Source organism: Furipterus horrens, unplaced genomic scaffold (assembly GCF_987537825.1).
Source record: "Furipterus horrens unplaced genomic scaffold, mFurHor1.1.pri manual_scaffold_1, whole genome shotgun sequence".
Taxonomy (NCBI): Eukaryota; Metazoa; Chordata; class Mammalia; order Chiroptera; family Furipteridae; genus Furipterus; species Furipterus horrens.
Window position 1 is genome coordinate 44,864,914 of NW_028327171.1, and position 21,421 is coordinate 44,886,334.

General features: G+C 42.4%; 1 protein-coding gene across 2 annotated transcripts in view; it reads right to left on the reverse strand.

Annotated features, from left to right (window-relative positions):
* Nucleotides 1-11,756, reverse strand: part of PARL (presenilin associated rhomboid like) — a 28,173-nt gene extending 16,417 nt beyond the window's left edge. Inside the window, exons 1-5 of one of the 2 annotated variants that reach the window (XM_090274599.1) lie at nucleotides 11,589-11,646; nucleotides 10,396-10,534; nucleotides 7,789-7,984; nucleotides 7,170-7,310; nucleotides 5,035-5,083 (exon numbers count right to left, since the gene is read on the reverse strand). In XM_090274599.1, the coding sequence (XP_090130725.1) occupies nucleotides 5,035-5,083; nucleotides 7,170-7,310; nucleotides 7,789-7,984; nucleotides 10,396-10,400 (391 nt within the window). In that variant the 5' untranslated portion in view covers nucleotides 10,401-10,534; nucleotides 11,589-11,646. Of the gene's footprint in view, nucleotides 1-5,034; nucleotides 5,084-7,169; nucleotides 7,311-7,788; nucleotides 7,985-10,395; nucleotides 10,535-11,588 lie in introns of both variants that reach the window. The other variant, XM_090274589.1, reaches the window with a different exon arrangement.
* Nucleotides 11,757-21,421: the final 9,665 nt, after the last annotated feature.

Genomic DNA, 21,421 nt, shown 5'->3' on the forward strand with positions numbered 1-21,421 from the left:
ATAAAAAAAAGGAAAATAATTACTGGGCAAGGATATAAAGAACTGGAACTCTTGTGCATTGATGGTGGGAATGTAACGTGGTGCAGTCACTGTGAAAACTGTTTGGCAGCTCCTCAAAAAGTTACACATAGAATTATCATATGATCCAGCAATTCCACTTCTAAACATAAACCTCAAAGAATTGAAAGCAAGGACTCAATACATGAATAATCATAGTATTATTCACAGTAGCCAAAAAGTGGAAACAACTCAAATTCCCATCAGCAGATTAATGGAGAAACAAATGTGATATATTCTATAATGGAATACTATTTGGCCATAAAAAGAATTAAGTACTGGCACATGCCACAGCATGGGTGAACCTGAAAACACTACACTGAGTGAAAGAAGCAGGCACAAAAGGCCAGTTCAGAACAGGCAAATCCACAGAGAAAAAAAAATTAGTGGTTGCCTAGGACTGAGGGGAATGAATGCTAATGTCTATGTGGTTTATTTTTGGGATAATGAAAATGTTCTGGGACTAGATGATGATGATGATTGCACAAGCCTGTGAACGTAAGAGAAACCACTGAATTGTACATTTTTAAATGATGAATTTTATAAGTGAATGATATTTTGATTTAAAAAAAAAATACACTGATATGGGAAGCAATGTTTGGTTCAGTGACCTCAATTTATTTTCCTCTTTAGCCCAAAGAATATGGTACAACCTCTTTTTTGCTCTTTCTAAAAAAGGACTCATTATCCCACTTGGAGTCTAGCAGCTAAGTATAAGGTTCCCTGTTTCTGAGATGGGCCAGTTCATCCTTCCACAGCTCCTCTACCTGAAGGACGCTAGACCTGGCCAGCCCTGATACTGACAAGCACATACACCCAGAGGAGCCAAAAACCTGAGATCAAGTGGGTCCCTGTCTCAGGTTCTCTGGGAACCAGCACTGCATGCACAGGGGTCATCCTGTCCGCCTCCCACAGTGACTTTAATTTCTCATCCTGGGAAATATCCACAAAACTAAGTAAGGGCTGGTCCTACAGCTTCCTAGAACCGAAGAAATCTAGAGACTACCCATCTTCCATCCTCCTACTGAGATATAGACAGTTGATAACTAATATAAACACATGGAAAGAATGGGGCAAATTCACGATAAAGGAGGCAAAGACCTTTACAATAATCACTAACTACAAAAAGGGATTATTATTTCTCTGCACCCTTCCTGCAGATAGAGTGCCTAACCTCCCCTGTGAGCAAGTTTTAGAAATCAAAATGACTGATTTAAACCCTATACATTGTTAGAAGATGTTTAAGCTGGTATACAACTCCTTTTAAAACAATCTGACAATACACTGAATTTTAAATGTATCTACTCTTTGGATCCAGCAATTCTATTTCCAGTAACTTATCCTAAAAATATACTTGCTTGTACATAAAGTACCTAGCATAGTACTTGAAGCACAGTTGGCACTCAAGCATTAGTTTTGTCATTCTTTCCCCAGAAATAACTTGTCTGAAGATTGGGAAGGTGAGAGTTACAGGAGAAATAGTAACTGATTAGAAAGGCGAGCTAAGCATAAGGCCAAGTGAAACACAGCTTTACCGACAACTTCAGGAATAGGGAAGGAGACCTTAGTGTGTCAGGTATAGCTCAAAATCCTTGAAAGGTATAAGGAGAGAAGATTGAAACTAAGAAATAAACTATTCCCAGTAGAAACAAAATAGCAGCAAGAACAAAAAGAAGACTTCAGCGGCTGGGCAGAGGGTCGGGGACTGGGGCACAGCAGTACCCCAACTTTGCAGTTGATAATAGATATATATGGACAAGTAGAGGAACTAGGGCAGTTTTGAGATTTCTCTCCCCATCCTCCTCCTTCCTGATCCCTCCTCACTTAGATAAAATAATTTAGCAGGTTCTTCCCTCTTAGCTTTACCTGCATCCCAACGCAATAAAGTCAGCATTGTGCTGCACTACCAGGAAAGCCTGGAAAGTACCTCACAGGCATTCCTGGAAGTTGGAAAGGTGGGGGAAACACTCCCCTTGGGTGTTGCCTGGGGACCTCCAGTGCAGGCTTGAGAGTCTTGTAGATCAAGGTAATGGAATAGGAAACTAGCTTAACTATAAAAGGATCAGAAACCAGTCTAACTTTGAGGAATGCCATCAGAATGCAACCTCATCCTACAAATACCAAGTGAACTTGTAAAAAAGTTTTTTCAGAGCAATGTGAAGTTTGGGAAATATTTCTGTATAACAATAGAGATTAAGACCAAAAAATAAACAAACAAAAAAAATCCCCACACCCGCCAATCAAATAAACAAAAAGGATTAAGACCAGTTTTCTATCACATCCTGAAAAAGTGATTCTCAGGGACAGGCTGAGACAGAAGAGTCAAAAACTAGGGACTCCATCAGCTGTAAGGGAGGTTTTTCACCTATTTTGAGAGAGGGGAAGGGAGGGAGAAAGAGATGGAGAGAAACATCAATGTGAGAAACATTAATCAGTTGCATCTCGTATACGCCCTGAGGACCAATGAGGACAAAACCTGCAACCCAGGCATGAGCCCTAACCAGGAATCAAACCAGCAACCTTTCACTCTGTGGGATGACACCCAAACAACTGAGCCTCTATCTTAAAACAACAAAATACAGATATCCTTTATGATATGAACTGTTCTTATCTAAAATGTAAGAACCAAATAGATATGAATAAATTTGACATATTGCTTACTATCACAAGTTTAGAAACCACATGCATTTGGATAAAACATTTTGCTGCCCGAAATTGCAAAAGCCAAAATCCTGCCATCCAAATTTATGAGCCCATTAGGTTCAGATACCAATAAAGTCTTTACATGAAATGTTGGGCATAGCACGAAATCTTTAACCTACTAGAGCTTTCATGCTCCCATTGTCTAGGTATAAATACTATAAACCACAGAAGCACATTGGTCTCACAGAGCTTTGAAACTCTTGGTCAGTGGCCTCCTAAGGGTTTGTCAAGTTCAAAATACAAAAAAAAAAAAAAAAAAAAAAAAAATTAACACTCATAGAACATCAACAATCCAAGGAAAGAGAGTAAAACAAGTGACTATCACCCCATAAATCTATCCTCAATTAAAACCAGGAGCTGAGTCAACCTCACTTAGGATCAGCCTAAGAGAAGCAATCAGGAGAGCTCAGCAAGTAAGAACTGGCGCCTCTGAAAAGAGACAAGACATAACCAAAGCACAGGTTTATTAACCACGAGAATCTTAGTACACAGTTAATTGACTATTAAGCATCACTAATACATGTTGTACAATTATAATCACTACACCAGAATAATTATTTCCCACAAGAGAAACCTGAGGTGACACTGAACAGATTCGAAGAGCTTTTTCTCAGCCTTTAGAAGTCTCATAGATAATCTGACAATAAGGATTTAAGATCTTAACATGATCGTTCACGTTTTATGTGGCTGAAGCACTTTGCACTCAAGCTGCTACTTAGACCACAACCGTTTGCCTCTCTACTGCTATGTCCTTCATGCAAAATAACTGATATAACTGAAGAAAAAGAAGATAAGCAAAAGAATTCTGATTTTTAATTATATACCAACTTCTTGAATAAACTACTGGCATGAGAAAGGTTTTAAATTCTGATCCCAGGTTTCCTCAAATGTTAAATAACATAAAATCTTTACCATCTTCAAAAAATATTAGGTATCAACTAATTTTGAGGTACTCTGAAACTACCAAAGAAAATCGAAACTTTGCTATCCTAAAGTAGTTAATTTTGGTTACTTTCAGAAAACAAGTACACCTATAAACAAACCCAAACCTGTTAATTCCAATGGAAACAGATATGCTATTATAGAGTAATCTTGAAGTTATATTTATTAAGACCTATAGTATGGCAATATACCTTTGAAAAATCTCCCTGTTGATTCAAGATCCCAGTCAACATTCATTCACTCAACAGATTTTAACAGAGTGCCTTTACTGTGTGCAGGTTACATGTTAGATGCTATAACCAAATGAAAAACTTCATCATTGTCCTCAAGGATGTTACATGTAAATTATATAAGGCAGGTTCTGTTATATATTATTAAAAGGTGCAATGAGTTCAGAAAATAAGATGCACTTCCTGTAGAAAGCAATGTCTGAACCATAAGCTTGAAACCAGGTCAGCTTCCAATAAGGAAACAAAAACTGACCCTTCCAGACAGAAAACAGCCTGAATGAAGAGAGTTAAGCACCTTTTCTCCACTTATGTGAATACAGAAAATTAAGAGTACCATTAAGTCTAACCATATTTTAGAAAAAGCAACATTTTGCTATTTCCCTAGGAAGATTATTTTTCCTACCTGCACAATAGTTCAAGAACTTTCAAATACATTCCCCCAAATTTCTTAAATAACTTAAGTCCATATAACAAATCTCAAATATCAGGTGTTACCCAGAAGAGTCAGACTTGTCTTTCTATAAAAATTTATCAACAAAAATAATCATAATATGCATGGCATGCTTAAGAGGATTTTATAAACAACATGGTATAATAAAGAGAAAATTGGCTCTAGAATCAGACAGACCCAGGTTTTGAAACTCAGTTCTACTACTTACTAGCAGTGTGACCTTCCAAAAGTTCCTTCTCTGAAAGCCAGTTTCCTTATCTGTAAAAAGGGAAATAACTAACCTGTAAGCAACCCTGTGAGGTAGGGAGAGAAAGTGTACAGTATAAAGCATTCTGCATAAAGAAGGTACTTCTTCAATGTCCCCTTTAGTCTTTAACAGCAGAAGCAATAATTATTCTTAACCTATTTCACAAGCTAGGATTCTACAACAAAGAGAGATCAAAATTAGAAAATAAATGACCCAGAGCATCATGTTTACCTTTATGCCACACTGTTTTTTACACTTTTACATTTGCCTAAAGGTACAGAGACTCCCTATGTCTTCTAAACCACTGGTGAACATGGTACAAAAGCCATTGACTACGACATACTGTACCTTTTGGTTTGATTTCTCTTTCCTTGAATGGTTAAAACGTGTAAGCTAACACAAACCTGTCACAGTCCGCTGGCCATCACTTAGGTTATTCCACCACTTGTTAATCTAAAACAGAAGGAAAACTGCGTATCACCATATGGTAAATACCTTCAAAGTAGGAAAATGAGAAGCCAGAAAGAAAATGCTTTGTATATATGAACATCCCTACTGAACAACAGACAGAATAAACTTGTGGGAGAGTGGAAAGCACAGGTGCTTTACAACAGACGGATTAACCCTGTGAGCTCAGACAGATTACCTCTAACTTCAGTTTCCTGATCATAAAATGGAGATGCTCAGCAGTATTGTTGTGAGAACTACCAACAAAGTGAAGCACTTACCAAACTATCAGATATTGATAAGTATCAAGTGATTATTCACCAAGCTCCAATCTAGTTTTAAAATTTTAAATCAGAATATTTTCCACTAAAATTGCCTTTCTTTTAAGGTGTAATAATAGTATTGAGGTTTAGAAAAAGACGGAGAGAGTATCCTAACCTTTTAGGGACATGCATTGACATTTTTATGGATGAAATACACCTAGGATTTGCTTTATAGTTATCAGTGGTGGGGAAGGGAGGGAAAAAAGGGACTAGATGGAAAACAAAGTTGGCTATGTGTCAACCACCGCTGAATCTGAATAACAGGAGTTCATTACACTATTCTCTTTACTTTCTTTTTATCTGTTTGAATTAAAGTTTTTAAATAAAACACATAATTCTACTATAAAATGAACCAGGCTTTGTATACGAATACATAAAGAAATCCAAGGTTAAAAAGAAATGTCACAGATCATTATGTATATGGATCCATGCATAATTACATTTTTGTAACTATAATTAAACTGTGTATGAGCTCTCAGACCTTACTCGCTACATATATAGTTGTGGCAGGACTTCCCCAGACTTCACATCCCATGTTATATTTATGTATTATTCAAAATTCTCTAATGGGCATCGATGTTGTGTTTTGTAACCTATCAACTATAATAAATGAATTCATCATTAGGTGAAGATTATGTATATTGCTTCTGTCATTTTCCACCATTCTAAAGAAACATTTGGATATCAGATCTTTATAGTGCAGACATGCTAGAAACCTGTAACTTTCTAAGGGATCTGGGATTATGGAATATGTTAGTCTTACTATTTCTCAAACATATTGAATTGGATAAAAATCACTACCACTCACTGTAGCTTTTCACCTATATATATTATATCCATTGCTCTGCTGACATAAAGCCTCTCTAAAACAGGTAGGGTTCATGCTTCTTGTTTGCATCTATGGGGAGCCAAGGTGAAATGAATCCTTCTCCCCACCTAAAGGAACCTTCCATCAGGAAAAAGAAAACCAGAGGCTGCCCCTCAGACTCTTGCCGGCCAAGACTGAGTTCCCAGGAAGGAGAAGACTGAAGAGGACAGAGACCCTCTTTCCAAACTGGAGGGACAGTGTATCATAAAAGAAATGAAGGTGCTTAAAAACACATGCACTTGGATCCACATAATAGCTTCTGGTCTCAGAGCTCAATAAGTATGTCAAGTGAAATAAATAAAATATATGTTTTATGTAAAAGGCAGTATTTTTAAAAAAATCTATTAGGAGCAAAGAGGGCCATTAACTTGCATATGAAGTAATAAAAGCTCTAAAAGCTCTATATTTGTACCCTCTTCTTACAGTCTCATTCCCTGAGCATAGTTAAAAACACTCAACAGTGGGTATATATCAGAGGGTGTATAAACATCATGTCATTAAGAAGCTTTTTAAAATCCACATACTATCTCTACCACTAAGACATAAATATTTTGGAAAACTCTCTGTAATTCTAATATGGAATATAAAATCAAAATAACCCAGCAAGGTGATGTGAGTAAAACTGGCCCTTAAATTTTAGTAGGCCTGGAAGAGGCCCCAAAACATTAACAAACATCCCTGGTGATTCTTAATACACATGGGGAGAGGGAAAACTGCTTGGAACACTGTCAAGTATAACACTGTCAGGTATACAAAATATTAATAAATACTTGACTCTAAAGATTAAGTGCACTGATTTCACATCTTATGATTTAATGTTGTCATTAACTAAAAACACTTAATAAGTAACCAGACCAAGAATTGCTGTCAAAAGAACAAAGAAAGCCATGTTTATCTTTACCTCCTTTCTGAAGTCTCCTTCCTTTTGTGGTCTTATGCTATCCAACCAATCAGCTTTTATACCATCAAAATAACTCTGGACCTTGGATTTCAGTGATTCATATTGCCAAATAGCAGCTGATCCAAATGCACAGCCTGTAAACTATATAAAATACATTACAGAATAAATTTGAGACCTAAATCTATACACAGTTACAAGAACAATAATGACTTTATTTTCATTGCTTTTAACAAACCAACAGAAGGAACAACTGGCATAGTGAAACCTATTAGGTGAAAATAACATTTATTTCCCTTTTCTTTTAACTTCACGGTACCCTGGGGCCTATTTACTGCTAGAAGTTTTCAAAGAAAATGCAAAATATTAAGTTAGTGTCACTTGAAATGTTATACCAAATATGAAGCCCATAAGTTTCTTCTCCAGGGCTTACATAAGTGAACCAGATTCTAACAGCAATTATTAAAATGTACGTTCTCCTGTAATTATTCATGATCCCAAGACACCCAGATCCTTTCGGCCTCCCCCTCAACTTGCCTTTAAGGGAGACCAAACAGGACAAAAGTACTTGAACAATGCACCTACAGCAAGGTACGAAGCTCCTAATAATATGAGCTCTTACCCCAACAGTAAAAAAGAAAGGCTTCACAAGAGTCCTTATAGGATAGGGAGAAGGGTAAAAGACCGTTTCTTCTACAGGAGGAATCAAAGCACTTCTCTTGTATGTTTCACCACTTGTTCCTGTGTCTGATTTTCGAGGTTCTACCTTCCTGGGTGCTTTTCTGAATCCACATTTTTGCTGAATAAAAAAGTTAAACCTATAGGGGAAAATAACAGATTAGAAATAGAGCTGCAAAAAAAAAGGAAAAAAGAAACAGAGCTGCATCTTGCAAACATCAGAACCTCTACGAGCTTCCCCACTTGGCCTGCATCATTGCCACCTCAGTTTATTCATACCCAATGGCCCAGAAGCAGCCAGAACACCTATTCCCAGGTAGATTTAGTCAAATCACTGAACTATTCTCCTCTGGAAAGGGGAAACATAAACTACAGCAACTTCATGGGAACTTATTTGGGCCATTATTGTATATCAATCAACAAAACAATCTGTATCAATCCTCCACAGTTTGCAGTCCCGTAAAAAGCTGAAGCCCTGACTGGTGTGGCTCAGTGGGTTGGGCGTCATCCCTACTACCTAGGGTACATTCATATGCTGCAGGGTCTGTAAAGCTAAAAACTCTCTTTCCGGGTGGTGAACACACAATACAGTGTATAGATGATGCGTTATAGAACTGTGCACCTGAAACCCATATAATTTACTAAACTCGTGTCACCAAAAAAAAATTCAATAAAAAGGAAAAAATAAAAACTTATTTTCCAGGTGACAAGGCAGGACAAGGCATCAATTTTGCTACTGCAAATAATGGTGGAGGCAACATAGTTTTACTTTGGTCAGAAGATCCTGATTTGGCAGCAGCTTCTCCAAGTCTCATTATTGCATACAAACTGCTCTAAAATTAATTGTCCTAAAGCCATAATCTATTATTTCTCATGAGTGTGTAAGTTAGCTGACTCAGCTGGAGACTTCTGCTGGTCTCACTTGGGGTCACTTATGTAGCCAGTCATGTGACTGCTCAACTGGCACTAGATAGTCTAAGATGGCCTCACTCCCTTATCCAGAGCCATAGTACTGGTTGTCAGCTGGCTGCCTTCCTCCAAATGGTCTCTTAGTAATCAATAATCTAGCAGGGGCTTCTACCACAGCAGTGGGAGTGTTCCAAGAGGCAAAAGGCTAAAGCTGCAAGGCCTCCTGAGGCCCAGACTCTGTGCACATTAGTTCTGCCACATGCTACTGGTCAAGGCAAGTCACAAGGCCAACCCAGCTTCAAGGAGTAGGGAAATAGATTTCAACTCTGTGGCCATGCTTTTTAATCTACTGCATCAGCAGAGGCAGACACAGGTATGACTTTGAAAGCTTAGTCTAAAACATTAATTCTCAATCTTGGTTCCTGAAGAGTAGCAGAATATGCCACCCCAAAATATGCCACTTTGGTGTAAGGATTATTTTGAACTGAAGGCAACTAAGATGAAGCAAATACAAGAAAAGTGCCCTGCCTTGCCTCTATTTGCCTAAAGGATATAAATTTGTAAAGGTGTACTCACTCTCCCCTCTTCACTAAAAAGGACAGAACTTAATCATGAGACAATTGTAAACACAGAGGAACCCAGAGAAGACACCAGAGGAAACTACATAACTAGCCCTCAACTTCCATCAGTTCCCTCATAAAGTACCTTCCCACAATTTGCTGCCCTAGAAACTCAAAAGTCCTTTTCCTTTGCCTTGCCGTTTTTCTAAAACTGTTCTTTTGTTAAAATGGTATAGAAACTCAAGTTCTAACCACTCCTTTGGGTTACTTATCACTGAGTACTCCCATGTGCATGCACATGTTCATAAACTTTGCAGATGAAAAAGGGTGACTTCTATAGAAGTAATCTAACAGGGTGATCTAAGCATAAATTCTTTTAAAAATATTTTACTTATTTTTAGAGGGGAAGAGAGGGAGAGAAATATCTATGTGCGGTTGCCTCTGGCACGCCCCCAACTGGGGACCTGGGCCCACAACCCTGGCACGTGCCCTGACTGGGAATGGAACTGGCGACCCCTTGGTTTGCAGACCGGTTCTCAGTCCACTGAGTCAAACCAGCCGGGCCAGAGCATAAATTCTTAATTAGGCACGTCATGGTAGGTATTCACACCAAAGGCACCTAACTTCTTTATTAAGAAGGCTTATCTTGGTCTTAAGCAAACACTATTGTTTCCATGTATTTAAGTTAACACACCTCTGAATTCCTCCTTTTCAGACCCTTCTTTTTTTATATTTTATTTTTAATTGCATTTTCCCATTACCATTTATCCCCCACAACCCCCAATCACTGCAGTGTTGTACCAGACCCCTTCTACTAAAGCCTGTCAGAGAGCACAGTATCTTAATTATTCTGTATTCTGACCACTGTCTCACTTCCTCCAGCCTCCACATAATCTTTCATACTTTCCCCCCTGAATTTCAAATGCATAAAAGCAGCTACAAAACTGTTATTCTCCAGAGCACTTGAGATACTGCTCCCCAGCATGTCATCAGTTTCACTCAAATAACTCTCACAAAACACCCTTTTCTCCCCATACACCACATCAGAATTGCCTGGTGAGCTCTTAAAAATACAGGCATACCTCATTTTATTGCGCTTCACTTTACTGCACTTCACAGATGCTGCATTTACAAATTGAAGGCAAGCCCTTCCACCAGCACAAAGATTACGACTTGCTTTATTACAGCTCCCTTTACTGTGAGTCGCTTTATTCCAGTGGTCTGGAATTGAAACCGTAATATCTCTGAGTAACGCCATACTTAAAAATACCAGAGCTCCATACCAATTAAATAACTCTCTCCAGGGGGTAGGGCTGAAACATCAATTTTTTAAAGAGCTCCCCAGGTGATTCACATGTGCAGGCAGAGTTGCCACCTACCAAAAGTACGGAAAGTTTTTAATGTGCATGTCAATCACCTGGGGATCCTGTTAAACTCAAGTTCAAATTCTATAGGTCTGGGTGGGGTAAATCTGAGATTCTGTATTTCTAAACAAGCTGCTAAATTATGGATTGACAAATTATGGCCTTGAAGGGTGGATTTGGCTGCCTGCTAAGAATGGTGTCTGCAATTTTATTTATGTATTTATGTATGTTATGTACTTATTTATTTTAAATCCTCACCCGAGAACATGCTCACTGACTCGAGAGAGAAAAACAAATCCACGTGAGAAACATGACCTCTTGTGTCCCTTACGCCCCCAACCCAGGAATCAAACCCGCAACCTTCTGGTGTATGGGACCACGCTCCAACCACTGAGCCACCGGGAGACGGCTCAAGTCTACTTTAAACAAACAAACAAAAAAAAATGCTTAACGAATAAAAAGATCAAAATTTCTAAAGGAAGGAAAGGAAAAAAGGAAAAAGGAAAGAGAGTGGGAGAAAAAGAGTTAGAGATGGAGAGGGAGACTGAAAGAAAGCAAGAAGAGCGAGAGAGGGAAAGAAAGGCGGGAGGGAGGGGTTACGAGGCGTGGCACACAATTAGCCCTCAGAGGTTAGTTCCCCTTCCCGTCTCGTCCTTCCCGACGGGAAAGGGGGACAGTGCGCGCTCACGGAGAGAGCTGGACCGCGCTGGTCACTCTGCGCCCAGCCCAGGGCAGGGCGGCACGGCGAGAACTGGACAGACGCGAGAAAAGAAAGGGGGAGGATAAGAAGGGACCGGAGAGGCAGTGGGATGAGCCGGGAGCAGCGAGAGGCTCGTACGGCCTCCGCCCTCGAGGATGCGCAGCCAGAGCTAAGGGCCGAGAGGCGAGAAGCGTAGAGGGGCGGTCATTACCTGCGCTCGAGCAGCCGCGGCGGGGACAGGGTCACAGGGAGCCCCTCGCAGCTGCGGCAGCTCCTCGGCGCAGCCCACGCCTGACCACAGCCCCACCCTCTCTGCGCCCAACCTCGCCACGCCATCTTCCCAACTTCTGCTCCACCATGGCCCAACCTTACCAACCCCGACCGCGGAACCACTTCCGGGGCGAAGGAAAAACCATAGAGTGCGAGGAGCAGCTTACAGCGCCCCCGCGCGGCTGAGCCTCCGCCGGACCAACCCGAGGGACTGGGGACCAGCTCGGAGAACCTTAGCGGTTCCCCCCGGATACCTAAACCAGGACCTCAGAGGGGCTTGGGAGAGCGACTGGCCCTCCATCCCATTTGCAGGGGAGGCCCAGAGGAAAAAGGAAAGGGAAAACTAACATTTATTGAGTAATGCCAAGCACCAGGCACTTTCTCTGAGTTAATCCTTCCTAAACTCGAGGTTGATATTACTGTTTTGCAATGGTGCAGAGGTTCAAAGATAAATAAATGGAGAAAACAACATTGTAACCCGAGTTTTTTTTTATTTTTAATTTTCGAGATTATTTATTTATTATTTTGAGAGAGGGGGGAAGGGAGGGAGAGAGAGCGGGAGAGAAACATATATGTGTGAGAGAAGCATCAATTCGTTGCCTCTCGCATGCCCTCAATCAGTGACCTGGCCCTCAACCCAGGCACGTGCCCTGACTGGGAACCGAACCCACAATCTTTCCTTTCGTAAACCAGTTTTCAATCCACTAAGCCACACCAGCCAGGGCCCAAGTTTTCTTAATTACTATTTTTTTCTGCATTTCACCATTTCAGGTTGTGACACACGTACGAGGATGCACCTCGTATCGTTAATAAAACGTCTAAGCCTGAAACGAAAAGCTTGTTTCTAGATAAAGCCCAAACTTTAGGATCCAGCAGCCCTTGCTACCTACCTATCCGTCAGCTTTCTTTCCTGCCACTCCATCACTCCCTCGACCCTAGTTGCAGCCATACTGAACCATTTGCAGTTTCTGAAAGGCAAACTAATTTTGTGTTGCTACTTCTCCCAGAGTTCACATACCATTGTCTCTGCCTCAGGCACCTTTCCCCTCTCTCCCTCCTCAGCCTTCCTAACCAACTTGTCCTTCAGATAACCCCAACCTCACCTCCTCTAGGAGGCTGTATGTGAGGACAAAGTTTTCCTTGACCTTTAGAGTCCCTAAGAGGTCTGAAAATTAGCTGACAATGACAAATCAACAAAAGAAAAGCACACAGATCTTATTATTGAATTTTTTAAATGTACACGGGAGTCTTCACAAGAGAATGAAGTGAACCAGAACAGAAAGTTTTTACATCTTTTAGACAAATAACCAAGAATTTGTGAATAATTGACAAGACAGTAGGGTTTGTGCTAGGGATAGACCACCTAGGGCTAGGTAATCCTTATCTTCTTTAACTAGGAGGATAAGAGTTAGTTTAACTAGGTTTGTTTGCAGATTACTCTGGTCCCTGGTCTCCATCTCCAGGCTTATTAAGAGTCTTTCTCCAGGAAAGGAGACATTTCTTTCTTGCCTTTAGGCAGAAAATTGGAAACATTTTCTGCATTTGCTGCTTCACAGTTGCCTTTAGCTCAAAATAACTTTTATGTCAAAGAGGCTTATTTTGTGCTGACATATTCTGGTTTCCCTTAAGGCCCTTTGAAGACCTTCACTTTAATTTAGATGACCTTTATTTGTGCTTTATATGGCTCTATGCATATTAGTATAATAGCACTGCATTCATTTCATAAATAGGCATTTAGCATACATACAGTATGCCAGAAAATGTGCTAATTCTGGGGTCTATTTTAGGAAATACTATCTTTGACATTGTTACAGAAACAGGGGAGTCCAAAAATCCCCAGAGTTTGAGGCTGGGGGATGGGGAGAAGGAAGCAGCTTTTAGAATGCCTCCACATGCCTGAGGCTGGTGGCTAGTGTCTTTTTTATGCAAAATGCTTTAATGAATCCAAAGCCTCAGGTAGATGGGAGGGGTCTTGAACCAGGGGATGGTATGGAAAAAGCACACCGAGTCTGCGTGAGGTTCTGTGAATGGTCAGAACTGTTTGCAACAACCCCTGCGTCAGAGGACGCAGTCAGGGATATATAAGCAGCTTTGGACATTTTAGCTCTCGCGCTCTCGCTCTCTCGCCCCCTCCATGCGGCTTGGTGAAGGGGCCTTCTCCATGCGGAATAAAGAAGCTAAGTTCTCCATGTGGCTTGGAGAAGGGGTCTCCAGGCTGCTTTAAGAGGCTCTCGCCATGCGGTTTTGAGGAGAGGAGATCCGCACGGTTTGGAGGAAGAAGGCAGTTTGCAAGGAGGCTGAGAATCCAGGCGGTTCTGCATTGAGAGATGGAGGGCACCCCAGCACAGAAAGGACCTCCCCAATCAGAAGAGTGATTGGCAGTTGCTGGTAAAGCTGAACTGTGTTTGGAAAGTAGGGAAACGGTTTCTCTAACTTTTCTACAGCTAGCCTGGTTTGGTAGGGGGGAGGCAAGAATATGTGTTTATGGGTGTTTTAAAGAATATAAGACAACAGAAATCCACAAATAACTAAATCTATAAAACTGTTAAATAAACAATTCTTTTTCTTTTCACTAAACTCTGGTATTGAGAGTTATAATTTTGGCGGCGGGCAATCGGGCCCCTAACTAAAGAGCCCGTGGGTTTGTTTTCAATTGGAGCAGCCCAGGGGTTCTGTAACAACATTGAAACCAGAAAAGTCGGCTTTCATGCTGCTTGTCACTACCAGAACCAATAAGCAGAGAAAGATATTGAATCTTTATGGGTACTTTATTCAGATCAGAGAAGGAAAACTCTGACTCCAAAAAACCTCCGCTGCCTTGCGGCATACCTCTCCAGGGGAAAGGCTAAGGGAGTAAACCCCGACAGAAAATCCGGAGCCGGAGTCCCTAAGGCGGTTTGACGTTGTAGTCAACACCGGCAACTCCTGCGGCGCACCTGAACCCAAGCTGTATCGACTCCGTCTTTCCCTTGGACCCTTCAGCTGCGAAGAGAGGGGGGGTCTGCTGCATGGGCAACAGCAGACCCTCCATATTACCCTGCCCAGGCTCTGTAGCTTCAGCGTCATCGCAAGATGTCGATTCAACACGGGAGGAGACAGATACCATGTCACTCCCGAGTCGGACTGCACAGCCACTCTCGGCGGTGCAGATAGACTCTTAAGAAGCTACACCATCGTCTCTCGAGACGGACGGCTGCCGACGACGACGACTTTATTCAGATGGCTGGCGATCTGAGAAGATAGTGGGTTAGGTACACGAACTGACCATTTCCTTTCGAGCCAGCGTTTTTATAAGGAGGAAAAAAGTGTAGGTAAGGGAATTGGAATTCAGGAAAGGATAATCAGATAAAAGCTGCCTTCTGGCAATTTCCCTAACATCCTTTCATCCATTGTTGGTGATTTTCTATCTGAATCCTGTGTCCTGGGTGGCAGGATGTCTGTTTTCCCTGGATCACAATGGCTCAGATACCATCTTGATTGCTTAAGGTCTCTTCTGGAGCACAAAGGTTGAATTTCTTGTGCTATCCTGGAGTCGGGGTGGGCCATACCTCCAGTTCCTGAAACAATAGTTTTTACATGCATTAACTACTAAGCTTATTAACTATTACCTAAAACTAAAATTTTCCAACTCTTGATTTCCCCCATCAACATCACAGAGATCCCACTCTATTGGGAGAGAAGCATTCAAATAAATAAACAGGCAGTTGCAGTACATTGGGCAAAGTGTTACAGAAGGGGGGGGGGGTGTTCAAAAACCCCCAGAGCTTGCGGCTGGGAGATGGGGACAAGGAAGCAGCTTTCAGGATGCCTTCACATGCCTGAGGCTGGTGGCTAGTGTCTTTGTTATGCAAATGGACTTAATGCATCCAAGGCCCAGGAAGATGGGAGGGGTCTTCGACCAGGGGATGGTATGGAAAAAGCGCACAGAGCTTCTGAGGGTCTGTGAATGGTCAGAACTGGGGACCATGCTGACTGTGTCACAGGACGCAGTAAGGGATTTAAAAATAAGCGGCAGACATTTTAACGGGACTGACCATGCGGTTTTGAAAAGGAAGGTTCTCCGTGCGGATTAGAAAGGAGGGTACGCCATGCAGCTTGGAAAAGAGAGGTACACCATGCTGCTTTGAATAGGAGAGAACACCTTTCGGCTTGGAGAAGGGGGAGTACCTTTGTGGTTTTGGAAAGGAAAGGCTGGGAATCTACGAAGTTCTGGATTAAAAGCTGGCAAGCACCATAACACAGAATTGAATGATTGGCAGCTACCGGTAAAGCTGAACTGTGTCTAGGAAGTAGGGAAACAGTTTCTCTAACTTTTCTAAAACTAGCCTGGTTTGGTAGGGAGAGGAAGAAATATGTGTTTGTGGGTGTTTTAAGGAACATAAGACTTAACGGCAGAAATCCGCAAATAATCTAAATCTATATAACTGTTAAACAATTCTTTTTCTTTTCACTAAACTCTGGTATTGAGAGTTATAATTATGGTGGCGGGCAATCGGGCCCCTAACTAAACAGCCCATGGGTGCTAGGCTTCAATTGGAGCAGCCCAGGGGTTCTAGGTTTCAATTGGAGCAGCCCAGGGATTCTGTAACAAAAGTGCTGTGATCAGAGAAGCAGAAGGCTCTGTGGGAGTTTAGAGGAGGAGCCAGTAACACAGTTGAGAGATGGGGAATGGGAGACAGGGAGAAGACTTCCCAGGGAAACTGAAGTGAAGGGCCAAAATGTTCTAGGCAGAGAGAATAGCATTTGTGATGTCTCCCAGGGCATGACTTGTTTGAGAAACTAAAATAAATTCACTTTAGTTATGTCATAGATATCAATGTCAGAACATGGAGGCAGCTAGAATGCACACCTGGACTTTTGGTATATGCTAATCAACCTGGCCTTGGACTTAGCCATTCCCAAAGGGCATGCTAATGGACCTAGCAGCTCCTGAAAGATATGTTGATGGCTCAAACCATTCCCAGGGGAAATGGTAATGGACCTAGCTCATTATGTTAACTTACCTGGTTTGGGGTGGGGGGGCAATGAGATGTAAATGATCTACTGAATAGGTTGATAAGCAAACTCACCCTCACCAAAATGTGTGGTTGACAAGTATAAAAAAAGTGTCTGCAGAAGAGCGGGTGGGACTCCTACAGGCTCACGAAGAGGACTGAGAGTGCCCATTCCCTGTTCCCAGTTCCCTTGCTCCGAATTCCCCTTGCTCCTATGGGGCCTTGAGTTGGTCTGGGAGCTGCCTCTCCCCTCCCCCCTTCCCCTTTTCCCTCAATAAATGCATTGCCTAATCCCACAGTGGTCTCCGGGTGATTTCTCAGAGCAAAGCTGCCCTGACAGTCAAGTCTGGGACTTTGATTTTACTCTATTTGCAAACTAATAAGTTTGGATGCTGGCAGAAACCAGGAGACTCTTGAGTCAGAGACAAAAGATTGTTACTCACACAGCTCAACAAGCAGCATGTGCATCACGTTTGCACGGGTTCCCCTTGTTCTCTAAGTCCCACAGCGGCAGTGCCATGGGCCACATGGATGCTGAACAAGCAGTAGATTTGCATCTCAGCTAAAGAACACTGAACTTGGGATATCTACCATTTTAATAGTAAGTGGTAAGCAAGCAAACAACGTTGGAAGATAAAGATACTTTCCTCCAGAGCAAAGGGGCAGGCTTGCTTATAGCCCTGTGTCTTAGCTTACTTTGGGCATCCACGAGAACATACCATAAGATCAAGTCGCTTAAACAACAGACATTTATTTCTCACAATTCTGGAGGGTGGAAGTCTGAGGTTGTTACCAGAGAGGGGACTGGCCTTGAGCGGGGCTGCCTCAGACCAGCTGTAGCATGTGAGTTCTTGATGTCGTGTAGGAAAGATTTCACAACACAAGTCCAGGTGACTATGAGGCTACATTTATTAAAGCCAGAGACAGTGTAACAGGGAAAGGCTTATCATAGAAAAAGCAACAGGAGAGACTAGGCTGGGGTTTCGGAGACAGGTTCAGGGGATTAGCCTGGGACAAGCTGCCAGGTGCCCATTGCCTTAAAGCTGAGAAGATATGCCTGTGGGGAAACAAGGGGGAGAAGGAGGGAAAGGAAATGGTACCAGCTGCTCCCTCCAGGGAGAGAGAAGGCTCGATCCTTTGTCTGGAGGCTTTTATCTCTTTCTTGCAGGGGGGGAATCTTAGGGAAGTTCTCAGGGGAGGGTTTTAGTAGAATACTCATCAGTTCTCCAGGTGTGTCCTTTCAGGGTCGTGGTCTCTACTGATTGCTCAGTGACGGAGCAGGGGCTCTTCAGTCATTGCAGTTGGTTCTGGCATGGCCCACATGGTTTTGCTGCCTTTCTGGGCCTGGGGCTGAAATACAACTCAGGCCTAGATGTTATCTCCAGGGAGGAAAGTCCCAGGGAGAAGAGGTTACCCTTGTGAGAAACACTCATAATAAAGCACTGGGACACAGGATTTCAGCAGTAACTGAGGCAGTTGTTTATTCACAGATCTGCAGCTCTGGGCACAGCCTAAAAGCCAAATCAAGGTGCACGCAGAAAAGGTGGAGCTGGCTGTTTTTATCCTAATGCAAGTAAAGCTCCTCCACCTTCCCCTCTCCTCCTCCTCCTTTCCCGTTTTTCCATGCTGGATACTCCAGAGTTACAATCTAACGCGATTAACTAAATTAACACCTGGCGTTGGGATGGCAAGAATTCTCGTCATTTGATCGCGTAATTTTAAACAAATAAAGTTATTTAGACATTCAGTAGTAATTTTTCATTTGCTTTTTTTATTAAGGATAGTAGTAGCTTGTTAATTTTGTGAAGTAATTTCATTAATATTAGCCATATAACCATATTTAAATCTTAAAAGCCTGCCAGAACAGAGGATTAAAAGGTATTTAAATACCCTGGTACACAATGTGTTAACTGAGGGTGATCTGGTTATAGGTCTGTCTCCAGATCTTCTTTGAAATTTCTCTTTCTTGTTTGCTGGGCTGTCTAGTTACATTTTCCCATTTCCCAGAGTTTGGTGATGACTATCTCCCCACCTTTGATCTCAGATATACTTTGTCCTCAGAAGCATTTGTGCTGAGCTGAGGAATGCCCCTTTTCTGATTTGTAAATATGCTAATACTGTTAACTCTGGCTCAGAGACCCTCTAATTACATTTGCCCTTTGCTGCTAATTATTTTCTACTGGTTTGGGAGTCACCAGTTTTCTTGTTTCTTCCACCCTGTGGGTGTGGTCCTTGTTTTCTCAGTTTTTCCCCCTGCCAAGCATTCTGGGCCTGGCCCTGGGGACCATCTGCACCTGGTTGTAAATTGCTGAGACATTGTGCTCAGCTATCTGTCTCAGTTTCCCTATACTACTTGCCAAGGAATTTTCCTGGCTTTTCACTATCCTATCTCAAGGTCAAGGTGCTAGCATTGTTACCTGAAGAGGAACCTGGCCCCGAGTGGGTCTGCCTAGGGCCAGCCAGTAGTGTGCAGGTTCTTGATTTAGTACAGGCAAGATTTTAAAGTTCAGGTGATTCTGAGAATGTGTTTATTAAAGCTGGTGACACTAGGACAAGAAGGTGCTTGGGATAGAAGAAGCAACAGGAGCACCTAGGTGGGGCTGCGTTGGCCCTCTAGCAAGACAGAGAAAAGGGGACCTTGGAGACAGACAGATTCAGGGGGTTAGCCCAGGATGAGCTGCCGCTCCCCATTGCTCCCTGGTTGCAAGCCTTGTGGGGTCCCCTAGGGTTTAGAAGATGCATGCTGGTGGGGTTAAGAAGATGGGGGAAGGGAAAGGTGTGGGCGCACTCCCGGGAGGAAACATGCATGTGCTGGAACCTTTGTTTTTAAGGTTTTAAAGGCTGTGGGTTTAGGGGAGGTCTTGGGGAGGATCTCAATATAATACTTGTTACAGAGCGAAAGGGGGTTCTTTCATGTGGTGCCTTGGTGTAAAACCCAACAACTAGTGTTGAGGAAAACATCTTTATTTACAATATTCCAACCTGGGGAGGACAGTGAGCACTTCAGCTCAGAGCCCTGTTCTCCCACGGGACCTGGTACTTCCCTTGCTCCCCAAAAGGCTAGAAGCCAAAAACATGCCCAGAAGTTCCCCATCCCCTTAATCTGTCAGCTGTCTCCTTCAGGATCTGGAGTACGATGTCATCAGCCTCTGTATAACAGTCCAGGAAAGCATGTGCCATGTTGCACTGGATCACGAATGGTTCTCTCTTTGCCCTTTCAAAGCTGCATTGTATTCTCCCTTCTCAAAACCGCATGGAGAACTCTCTCAAAAATGTCTGCCGCTTATTTTAAACCTCTGACTGCATCCCCTGATGCAGTGGGTGTGGTAACCAGTTCTGACCATTCACAGAACCTTGCGCAGGCTCTGTGTGCTCTCTGTACCATTTCTCCGTCCCAAAACTCCTCCCATCTTCTTGGGTCCTTGGAGGTATCAAAGCCATTTGTGTAACAAAGACACTAGCCACTAGCCACAGGCATGTGAAGGCATCTTAAAAGCTGTTTTCTTTTCCCCATCCCCCAACCCGCAGGCTCTGGGGATTTTTGGAGACCCCCCACTCTGTAACATACTCACTAGCTTTATGCTGATGTTCCAAAATAATATCTATTCCCTTAACTTCATCTGTTCTTGGGTGTGGTTGGCAAATGGCATTAACTGGATTTCTGCTATCTAGCTCCCTGAGTAGGGTGATTTGAGCTATTTTTCTAGTTGGGGAGAAGGGTAAACCATTTATTCTTTTTTTCCTAAAGTATTATTTTTAAATTTTGTTTATTGATTTGAGAGAGGGACATTGATTTGTGATTCCACTTATTTATGCATTCATCAATTGCTTCTTTTATGTGCCCTGATTGAACCCACAACCTTCGCACATTGGCACAGTGTTCTAAACAACTGAGCTACCCAGCCAGCATTGGTTTAGGGAAGATAGGGTTTGTTTGATGGCTGCAAACTGCTTGGTCAGCAACTCTCTGTCTCAGTTTCCCTATTCCACTTGTCCCAGCTCACTAGCCTGTCTCAGCATGGTCAAGTTCTGGTGTAACCTCTCTTCCTGGCTGCAGATTGCTAACTCCTTGCTGTGCCCTCACATAGCAAAGAGAGACAGCAAGCTCTCTGGAGTCTCTTCTTGGAGGAGCACTAATCCCATCATGAGGGCTCCACCTTCATGACCTCATCTACACCTAATTATCTTCCAAAGACCCCATCTCCAAGTTCTATCACATTCGGGATTAGGGCTTCAACATATGATTTTTAAACTTTAGGGGGACACAATTCAGTCCATAACACATTGGAAGAAAAAAGACACTGTTGCCATACAAAACCAAGGCATGCTTACTTCCTATTATAAAAGATTCCAATTTCCTGAGCTCAGCATTCCTCTCCTGTAGCACCCCACTGAGTGCGCAGGTGTCAGCTAGCCCTCATTGAGTTCCCCCATGGGAATTGGAGCTCAGACAATCAGCACAAAAATACTGAGACTCTGGCTAATGCTAGTTCTGGGAGCAATAAATTGTGACCCAAAATTCTTGCGTTTTCTACCAGCATCTGTAAAACTGTGTCAGGCTAATTTGTTAAGTTTCCAATAGGGTAGAAAAATATCAGGGCTCTCAGCTCTTGATTGGGACCTGTTGTCAGCATAATAAACATCCAAAACCTGTAGACAATTTTTATGAGTTTATTTGAGCCAAACTGATGACAATTGCTGGGAAGCAGGAGGCTCGATGGTGGTAGCCGTGGGTGTTAGAGGTCCTGCAAGCTCCAGATAGAGGCTCCAATGGGTGTTT